The sequence below is a fragment of the Triticum aestivum genome, chromosome 1A (genome assembly GCF_018294505.1).
Source record: "Triticum aestivum cultivar Chinese Spring chromosome 1A, IWGSC CS RefSeq v2.1, whole genome shotgun sequence".
Classification (NCBI taxonomy): Eukaryota; Viridiplantae; Streptophyta; class Magnoliopsida; order Poales; family Poaceae; genus Triticum; species Triticum aestivum.
Window position 1 is genome coordinate 58,828,688 of NC_057794.1, and position 10,719 is coordinate 58,839,406.

Below are 10,719 nucleotides of genomic sequence, written 5' to 3' on the forward strand. Positions count from 1 at the left end.
GGCAGCGACCTTGGGGGGAGATAGGCCCTCTCGCTATGGGGGATCCACTGATCCCGCCATATGCGCACCGAGGATCCATCACCAATGCGCCAAATTATGCCCTTCTTGAGTAGTTCGAGGCCATGGACGAGGGCCTGCCAAGTAGACGAGGCATTTCCACAAAAGACCGTGTCCTCCAAGCGGCCGTCGGGGTAGTAGCGAGCTTTTAGAACCTGCGCGCATAGACTATCAGGGTTAGATAAAAGTCTCCACGCTTGCCGGGCGAGCAGGGCTTGGTTGAAAAGGCGAAAATCCCGGAAGCCAAGCCCCCCATCTCCTTTGGTTTTATCAACGTGTCCCATGCGCGCCAATGTGTCTTCCTCTTCCCTTCCCTCGCTCCCCACCAGAAGTTTCTAACCATGCGTGTGAGATCATCACAAACACTTCGCGGTAGTCGGAAGACCCCCATGATGTACGTTGGTAGGGATTGGGCCACAGCCTTGATCAGAATCTCTTTTCCACCTTGGGATGCATCTTCTCCCCATGCTAGTATCCTCTTGGTTAATTGCTCTTGTAGACTTCGGAAGCGTCCTTTTGACATGCGACCCATTGGCGTGGGCAGTCCCAAGTATCTCTCCTTGAAATGCAGGTTCTGCACTTGGAGCTCTAAGGTGACAGCAGTTTGGTCGTCCAACCGGCACTTGGTACCGAACAAGATGGAACACTTTGAGGGATTGATCACCTGCCCCGTACACCTTGCATACTTGCTCAACTTATCCTTGATCTCCGTGGCCTCCGCTACATTTGCCCAAAAGAACAGCAGCGTGTCATCCGCGAGTAGGAGGTGTGATATACCAGGCGCCCTAGGGCACACTCGCACCGGATTGATTAGGCCTTGCTGCACCTTCTGTCTCAAGAGAGCGCCCAAGCCATCTACAACAAAACAGGAAGAGAAATGGTGATAAGGGATCTCCTTGCCGTAGCCCCCGGGATGGTGCGAACGAATCCGAGCTAGCTCCATTAACTCTGATGCTATATGTCACCGAGGTCACACACACGTCATGATCCAGTGCACCCACCGGTGATCAAAGCCTAGCCTTAGCATCATTCGCCGTAGGAAATCCCAGTCCACTCTGTCATAAGCCTTAGAGAGGTCAAGCTTGTACGCAAACGTGCTTCGGTTCGGGTCCTTCTCTTGTTTGATAGCATGAATACACTCAAAAACTATGAAAGCATTATCAGTGATTAGTCTGTCTGGCACAAAAGCACTCCATTCTGGGGCAATGATATCATCCAAGAGTGGTCGCAACCGGTTCACAAGGCACTTAGAGATTACTTTGTAAATTACATTACATAAACTGATGGGTCGGAACTCTATGATACTAGTTGGGTCATTAACCTTGGGAATCAGGACAATGGACGTGGCATTAACACCATCAGACATGATCCCCGACTCAAAGAACTGTCACACAGCTGGGATGATCTCTTCCTTCAAAGTGCCCCAGTGCCGCTGGAAAAATCTAGCAGGGAAGCCATCGGGTCCGGGTGCTTTTAAGGGCCCTATTTGGAAGAGGGCATCACTGATTTCCTTGTCGGAGAAAGGGGCACACAATTTAGTATTCATGTCTTCAGTAATCTTAGGCTCAAAAAGCTGGATAACTTCCTCCGGATCAATGTGTGGGTCGGCTGCAAACATGCCTTCAAAGTATTCTTGTGCCATTTTCAACATAGTGTTCTGATCCTGCTGCCATACGCCATTGGAGCCTTTCAGACCTTTAATTTTGTTTTTCCTAGCTCGCCACACATCTTTGCGATGAAAAAACTTTGTATTCCGGTCTCCTTCTTTCAACCATGCAATGTGTGAACGTTGCAGCCATAGCATCTCTTCCTGGTACAGCAACTCATTCATAGCATCCATTTCCTTCCGGATCTTCGCTCTATCTGCATTCATGTTTAAGAGCTCTTCTAATCGTGTCTGTGATTTTTCAAGTTCTCTAATGACTTTTCCAAACTTTTTATTGCTCCATGAGTGCAGCTTGCCCATTACCTGACCCAATGCTAAATGGACATCCTGCAAATTCCTCTTGCTTCTTGCTTCTCTCCAGACTCTAGCCACCACTTCATCCATACCTGGTTCGCGTTCCCACATGAGCTCGTAGCGGCGGCATCACCCTGGCCTTGGCGCCGTATCAGGTATACAGCACACCAAAACCGGGCCGTGGTCCGAGCACGGGGACACCAAGTGCTTCACTGAAGCGTCCGCAAACATATCACGCCATGAGTTTGTTGCCACTGCTCGATCTAGCCTCACCTGGACATTTGCTCGCCCAGCTCTTCTATTATCATATGTGAATGGGTAGCCTACAAAACCTAGATCAATAAGTCCACAAGTTTCCAAAGCATCTCTGAATATAAGCATTTGCCCTGGAGCGCACGGCGTCTCGGACATATGCTCATAGTCCCACATCGTTTCATTAAAGTCACCGACCAGCATCCACGGCAGATTACTCATGCTATGCAGCCGGCGGAGGCCATCCCAGACCAAGCCTCTATTTTCCACCCTTGGTTCACCATACACAAAAGTGATATGCCAAGGTGGTTTTGTTGGACCCAAGCGGACATACACATCAATCCAATTTTTATTAGCTTCCTTGACTTCAACTATTATAGACGCATGCCAAAATAAAGCAAGACCTCCACTTTGACCTTCACTACTGACCCCCTCAAAACCAGCTAGGCCTAACCGAGGACGAAGAAGATATATTTTATTTTTTGGTTGTCTAGTTTGACATAAAAACACAAACTTCAGGGAATGAGCACCCACAAGTGCTACAAGGTCGCGAACTGTCCAGGGGTTCCCCGCCCCCCGGCAGTTCCAACTTTGGCAATTCATTGCTCCTGACGGGGCACCACAGACGGCCCCGTCAGTTTACCGGTGGCCCCTGGGCTGGTTGCCTCCATAACATCCTTCATGTCCCTTTCGCAGTTCAAGGTTCCGGATATCTGCTGCCAGAACGGTTTCTTCCTCCTGCACACCCTTGGATTCCCCATCCTCAAAGCCATCCAATGCGTCCACACGTGGTGGAATCTCATGTTGCTGCTGCTGGTGCATCCGATGCGAGCTAGCATGGCTAGACGAGCTTCTCGCCGCTGGTGATGCTCCCTCGGCCTCTCCCAAGTTGAAGTTCATGTCTCAGCGGGCTCGAGGTTGTCCTGGAGAAGGGGTGTGTGCGGCTCTAAATTCAAATTTCTTGAACGGTGAGCATCGGAGTGTTGTAGCATAACCTTTTGAGGCAAAACCCCTGATTTTCTTCTCGCAAGCATCCTCGTCATGTCCCATAAACCCACAGTGGAAGCAAAAGTGGGGAACGCGTTCATATTTGAGCTTGAAAGTAGCCCTTTTAATTACTCCCTTTACCGGATACTCCAGCGTCACTTCCTTCTGTAAGCGTCTATTATATGGCAACTCCACTCGAATCCTTAGGAACTCGCTGGTGCCGTGTCCAACAGTCGGCGCATCCACATCAATGACCTCTCCGAGAGTGCTTCCCAGCGCTTGACCACAGAGTCTAGTTTGTTTCTTGTATGGAACATCAAAGACACGAACCCACACAGGACCATATCAAGTTTATACTCCGACGGCCTTGCCTCCACATCAAACGGCTTCACCAACAAGGCGTGTCCGCTATAGATCCATGGTCCTCCACGGGAGACAAATCTGTAGTCACCTTCCGAGGCAAAGGTGATCACAAAGTAGTTCTTCCCCTGGGGCTTGAATTCTACCCCTGTCCTTAGGCGCCAAACCTTCTCGAAGTGATCGGATAGGGTTTTGGTTGATGGCCTTTTCTGCGCTCTATACAATCCCATAAGCCTCCATGATGGCGCAGATTCCTCTTCCTTGTCCTCCTCATCGCCAAAATCTACTGACACAAAGGCTATGTCATCCATGTCCACCTCCCCTTCCAGATGCGAGTCCACCATCTCCGGCGGGCCTCCCTCCGATCTTGGTCCGTCCCAGTTCCCCGCTGAGTTCTCTTCCTCTTCTACCCTACCCTTATCAGGCACCTCCTTTGCAGCCACAAGCGCACCACCGCCGGACGGCTTCGGGTGGGCAGGAACCTCAACGGTTCCCCCATGATCACCCCCACCATCAGCGGCAGCTAGCGAGCACTGCATCGTCGGCGCCTTGTGTTGTAGGTTAGGGTTTTTGGGTGGGATGCCACAGCGAAGGACTCAGACCTTGCGCTTCGATCTCTCCTATGTTTATAGATTGACTACCAGGGTCCCGGCCTCCGCGATAGCCTTGGTTAGCGATCTGCGGCGGACGACCCAGACTCGTAGACGGCCTTGACTTCGGGAGCGTAGCGGGGACGGACTCCTTGGCGCTCTCCGATCGACTCACGGGCGGGTGTTCCGGCGGCAGGGCAAGAACGCCCATGGTCGCCAGCTCAACCCTAACCCTAGCGCAGCCTCTCTTTTCTTTTGGTCCTTGAGTTGCTCAAAGTTCCTTGGATCAAAATTCAAATAAAACAAATGGAGGCAAAAATGCATAAATCATGGATGCAAATGAATGATCTATCTATAAACATCCAAATTTTACAACACCGGATGCTACTGGGCTGGCCCACCAGACAAAGCAACTTGATAAAAAATCCTGCAACCTAGCGCTACTAAACAAGTCCTGCTGGCCACTGTAACAGACAGAAGTTGATTGTAAACTAGAAGCAGAAACTAATTTAACACATAGCGCAACGTCCAGATTTTAAAAAATCTGATTTTTTTTGAAACGGTCTTGAAAATTATCAACAATTTTGAACTCCGAACATTTTGTGGATATCTTGGATTTAAGAACCTTTTCTAAAAACGTGAACCATTTTATAAATCTCCAAATATATTTTTAAGTGCAAAAACTTTTGAATAAAACAAACAATTTTGAAACCTGAACACAATTTTAAAGTGCGTACGAATATTGAAAATATGTTCTCATTTTTTGAAAAGTTAGAAAATGTTTGCACTTTAAAATTTTGTCCAGGTTTTGATTTTTTTAGTGTATTCAACCATTTTTTTGCATTTTTCAAAATGTGTTCGCACTTTAAAAAATATCCGGGCTTAAAAAATGTTTCATGTTTTCAAAATTTGTTTGTGTTTTTCAAAAAAAAAATGTTCGTAATTCAAAACAATTATTCACTTGTTGAAAAAATGATTGGATTTTTTATTCTTTCAAGAATATTTGTATTGAAAAATCGTTAACAATTTTCAGGAAAATGTATCAAAAAATTCCAAAATAAAATTCAAATCTCGACGTTGTGGTATATGTTAAATAGTTTGTGCTTATCATTATTCACAAAAATTCAGGTACCATACAACGATTTGAGTTGGCTAGCTGCACCTGATTAAAATTATCAGGTACCAAGTTCGAATCATGGTGAGTCTTACATTTTTTTGGCATTTTTAGTTGCCTGTTACAATAAAGAAAAACACGCTTCGCGACTGGTGGGCCGGCCCAGTGCGTCCCCGCTACAGCCTTGTCTGCCACGTCAACAATCCCCTTCATAACACGCTCAAGGTTTAAAATAGACCGGGATCAAATAGTTTAGTGTGCTGATTTCAGGGATTTAAACTTCAGGATTTGATTTAGCTTTCGTCTACAAGTTTAAGGTTCATTTTGGACTTTTTCCTTTATATAAACACTTGTGTTTGTACTATGTTAAAAAAAAATCTATTGGCTATTGGAGTAGTAAAAACCCATCTCATATTGTGCTAAAGAGCTCAGTCATTCATTCCCAGATATCCATCCTTTCTCTCACTCGAGAAGATCAACTCGCGCAGGCACAGCGCAGTGTGACGTTTTTCATTATCCATCTTGTATGTTAACTCTTCGATCCCCAAAGATAGTATTCAAATCTCAGAGTAATCAATACAGTCCTTTTATTCGCAAATGAGATCCATATATACACCGTAAATGCATGATCTGCAACGTGTTTGAAAAATATATGAACTGGCTGTAGGAAATATCGACCTTCTCCAATGAAGTTAATTCCGCCAAATAAGTTCAGATACGAGGAGGATAAGGTTTACATTTGGCACCCGGTTTCTGAAGGTCGCAAAATCTCCTCAGATTGTCAAAACAAATCAATACTCGTTCATGCATGGCGCGTAATTATTCTAGGATATCAATGCGTGCATTTCTGATGGATTTGTTTCACCAATCAATAGTGGATTGAAACCTTGTTCCTCTCACCCCACCTCCTTACTTGCGCCTATAAATACACTCGTCCCGTCGACGGGAGGAGCATACTCGCTCATCACTCTACTGCACACATAAGGCAGTGGTACAATACAACGATAGGACCTAACAAGAAACTAGCCGGTAGTTTTTGTTGTAGAGAAACTAGCTAGTGAACGCCGAGGGACGACGAAGATGGTGGCAAGGGCTAGGGTGCTGCTCATTGCCGCCGTGGTATGGTTTTTGGCAACCACGGCGTGCCAAGCTGCCCAACGGGACTACGCCACCGCGCTCACCAAGTCCCTGCTCTACTTCGAGGCGCAGCGCTCCGGCAGGCTGCCGACAACCCAGCGCGTCCAATGGCGCGGCGACTCGGCCCTCAAGGACGGCGCCGACCACGGCGTAAGCACGTCGGCGATGCATGCATCTATATTACTACGTTGTACGTGTTTGGTTCGTGCAGGATGCTGACATGCTTGATTGATCGACGTGCAGGTGGATCTCACCGGCGGCTACTACGACTCCGGCGACAACGTCAAGTTCGGGTTCCCCATGGCGTTCACGGTGACGATGCTGTCGTGGAGCGTGGTGGAGCACCGGGGCCGGCTGGCCACGGCGGGGGAGCTGGGCCACGCGCTCCAGGCGGTGCAGTGGGGCGCCGACTACCTGGCCAAGGCGCACACCCGCCCCGATGTGCTCTACGTGAATGTCGGCGACGGCCACTCCGACCACGCGTGCTGGGAGCGGCCGGAGGACATGGAGACGCCCCGGAGGTCCTACATGGTGAACGCCACCCACCCGGGCTCTGACGTCGCCGCGGAGACGGCGGCGGCGCTGGCTGCGGCCTCCGTCGCGTTCACGGGGCCGCACACGGGGCCGCACGGTGACCCCCGATACGCGTTGACGCTTCTGAAGCACGCGAAACAGGTGCGCATTTTTACTTGCTTACATTCAGAGAGACTGCTGCATGTCTTGAGTTTTGGCACACGTATGCACATTGCATTGCATGCACAGCACACAGATTACACAATGGATTGTCAAAAAACGTGTAGATAAGAAACTAGAGAGCCGCACATATTAATTTGGCCTTTTAATCGCGCAATTATATGCATGCACAGCACAAATTGGACGGTTTTTGTGGCTACAATTAATTTGAAAATAACGTGCGGGAATTTATTTAGCAAACCATTTCATAGAGTCGTGGTCATATAGTGGCTAAAAATGTATGTCAAATTAATCATTGGTAAAATGTATGTCAAATTAATCAGCTAATTTCTTGAGTCACTTGCTTCTGCAGTTGTTTCAGTTCGCCAAGAACCATCGTGGCCTCTACCAGAACAGCATTCCATCGGCTAGAAGTTTCTACAGAAGCAGCGGCGACGAGGTAGCACATCACTAATTGATGTCACAATAATGAACAAAAACATAGCAGTATTGTAAAGCAAATACTGAGACTTGTATGGAACAGGACGAGCTGCTGTGGGCAGCTGTCTGGCTCTACATCGCCACCGGCCACCAGGAGTACAAGGCCTACATCGCCGGCGCCAACAACGTCGGCGGGGTGCGGCAATCCTTGGGCTGGGACGACAAGTTCGTCGGAGCCCAGGCACTGGTCGCCAAGGTAAATGTACCAGATGATCCTAATAGGTCTGGTGAAGTGACAACAACGTTTACCTTCAGTAACTGATGATTATGCCGGCCATACTGCAGCTCATCCTCAAAGGGAAGCTACCCAACAACGGCCGCCACGCCGAGATGAGGAGCAACGTGGAGAGCTTCCTCTGCAACGTCCTTCAGCACGGTGACGGCCGCAGCGGGCGGCTCACCCCAGGCGGCATGCTCTACCTGCAGCCCTGGTCTAACCTGCAGGACGTCACGACGGCGATGTTCGTCCTCGTCACGCACGCCGACCACCTGGCGGCAGCGAGCGCTTCCCTGCAGTGCGGCGGCGTGAGGCTGCCGCCGGCGCAGCTCGTCTCGTTCGCACGGTCACAGGTGGACTACATCCTTGGCAAGAACCCAATGAAGATGAGCTACATGGTTGGGGTTGGAAAGAGGTACCCGTTGCAGCCGCACCACCGCGGCGCGTCGCTGCCATCCATTAGGAAATACCCGGGGAAGATCTCCTGCGGCAAGGGAGCCGAGTACTTCCACAGGTCTGCGCCCAACTTGAATGTGATTGACGGCGCCATCGTCGGAGGGCCTGACAACAACGACCATTACGACGATTCTCGGGGAAATTACCAGCAAGGCGAGCCATCGACCTACACTGTCGCGCCCATAGTCGGAGTTCTTGCTAGGCTTCTCCATAACTGATGTTCCTGACTTCCTGTTTTCGTCAAGAGATGTGCAATGTCAATGCCATCCTTGTAATTTAGCCAGATATAACTTTTTTTGGAAAAGGTGGATTGCCCTCGGTCTATGCATCTGGAAGATGCATGCAGCCGTATTATTAAAAATGGTTCGTCGAACACAAAGTCTGGTATCTGAAGTATAACTCACATGAGGAGCACAGAAAAACAAAGATAAAGGAAAAACAAAGCCACAACCGGCTAGATGCAGTGGACATCAAGGACCTATCATATTATGCGACCATCATTTAAACCGGTTGAAAATAGCCCGTGCTACCATCTCCCATCGATTGCACCCAGTAGCCAAATGCCCCCTTGGAGCCGTAGGAGTGAGTAGCAACCAGGTACGGATCCATGCCATAGCTCTGAAGATAACTTGCAAGAAGTTTAGAATATATATTATATTAAAAATCATATCGTTTCTGCAATTCCATATAGCCTATAGGAGTGCGCATATTCCAATCCGAATATTTGACGCAGTGTCCGATGACACTCCATGTAGCCACGTCCCAAACAACGCTTCTATGCTAGATGGAGGTGTTATATTAAAAGCTATATGGATTGATCGCCAAAGTAAATTTGTGAGAGGGCAATCAATGAATAAATGTTGTATTGTTTCATCCTGAATACAAAAGCAACACCGTGAACTACCTACCATCGTCGCTTTAGTAAGTTATCCTTGGTAAGAATGACCTGTTTATGCACAAACCACATGAAAATTTTGATGCACAAAGGCACCTTAACTTTCATTTAGCCAATAAAAAACTTACACCGACAACGATACATGCATTGTTTCCTTCCAAACTTTGAAAACAACTTCAACATCACAATAGTCCAACATGACATTTTATTCCCTTCCAAATTTCGAAAGAAATTTCATCATGTAGATCTTAAGAGATCTTGTTTACACTAAGAGGTAGATGCTTCAAGAGCAGGTAGACATTCCCTTATCACCTCTGCAGCTTGCTCCAGCTCCTTCTCCGACACGATGAGCGTAGGCACAAGCCTCACCACATTGCCTTTCCTGGTCGTCGGCACAAAGACACCCCCATCCAAGCAGGCATCGACTAAAGGAGCAGCCGGTACATCAAGCTCGATGCCAACAATGAGACCAGCCCCCCGGATCTCTCTGACGTGAGGGTGTCCACTCAGCTTAGTTTTGAGCAGCTGCTTGAAGTATTCTCCTTTCCTAGTCACCTCTGCTAGATACCCAGGTTTCTGGATCTTGTCCAATGTGGCCAATGTAGCATGGCACACAAAAGGGCCTCCGCCGAATGCGGTTCCATGGTCACCGTAGTTTATGGCTGCAGCAACCTTTTCCGTGACCAAGGCCACGCCAATGAGAAGACCATTGGCCAGTGGCTTCGCCAAGCTCATTATGTTAGGTACTACACCATAAACCTCATGAGCCCAGAGGTAACATGTGCGCCCCACACCACATTGCACCTGCATTTCAGATAGTAGATTAGATGTCTCCACTTTTTAAACTGACATAAGTTGAACTTCAAAGTGCAATCCTAAATCCCTACAATTGAATGAATTGCCGATTTGGGTAGTATTACGATGTGATACGTTTCCAACGTATCTATAATTTTTTATTGTTCCATGTTGTTATATTATTAATTTTGGACATTTTATAATCATTTTGTAGTCATTGTATGTCATTTTTTGGTACTAACTTATTGACATAGTGCCAAGTGCAGTTGCTATTTTTTGCATGATTTTACATCGCAGAAAATCAATATCAAACGGAGTCCAAATGCAACGAAACTTTACGGAGATTTTTTATGGACCAAACGACACCTAATGGGCCAAGCTACGCCTGGGGGTGCTCCTAGGAGAGCACAACCCACCAGGGCGCGCCAGGAGGCCCAGGCATGCCCTGGTGGGTTGTGCCCACCTCGGGTGCCCCCCGGACCGCCTCTTTCCTCTATAAATACCCCAATATTCCAGAAAACCTAGGGGAGTCGACAAAAATCAATTCCAGCCACCACAGAGTCTAGAACCACCAAATCCAATCTAGACACCATCACAGAGGGGTTCACCACTTCCATTGGCGCCTCTCCGATGATGCGTGAGTAGTTCTTTGTAGACCTTCGGGTCCGTAGTTAGTAGCTAGATGGCTTCTTCTCTCTCTTTTGATTCTCAATACAATGGTCTCTT

At 48.1% G+C, this 10,719-nt stretch overlaps 2 protein-coding genes across 2 annotated transcripts; one reads left to right on the forward strand and one right to left on the reverse strand.

Annotated features, from left to right (window-relative positions):
* Positions 1-6,273: 6,273 nt before the first annotated feature.
* Positions 6,274-8,682, forward strand: LOC123092143 (endoglucanase 14). The gene is made up of 5 exons (XM_044513852.1): positions 6,274-6,607; positions 6,701-7,132; positions 7,503-7,589; positions 7,674-7,826; positions 7,916-8,682. Exons 1-5 carry the CDS (start codon positions 6,401-6,403, stop codon positions 8,519-8,521), a joined length of 1,485 nt encoding a protein of 494 aa, XP_044369787.1. The 5' UTR covers positions 6,274-6,400; the 3' UTR covers positions 8,522-8,682.
* A 783-nt stretch (positions 8,683-9,465) lies between these two features.
* On the reverse strand, positions 9,466-9,933 carry LOC123123217 (acetylornithine aminotransferase, mitochondrial-like). The gene has a single exon (XM_044544029.1). The coding sequence runs from the start codon at positions 9,931-9,933 to the stop codon at positions 9,466-9,468; it is 468 nt and encodes a 155-aa protein (XP_044399964.1).
* Positions 9,934-10,719: the final 786 nt, after the last annotated feature.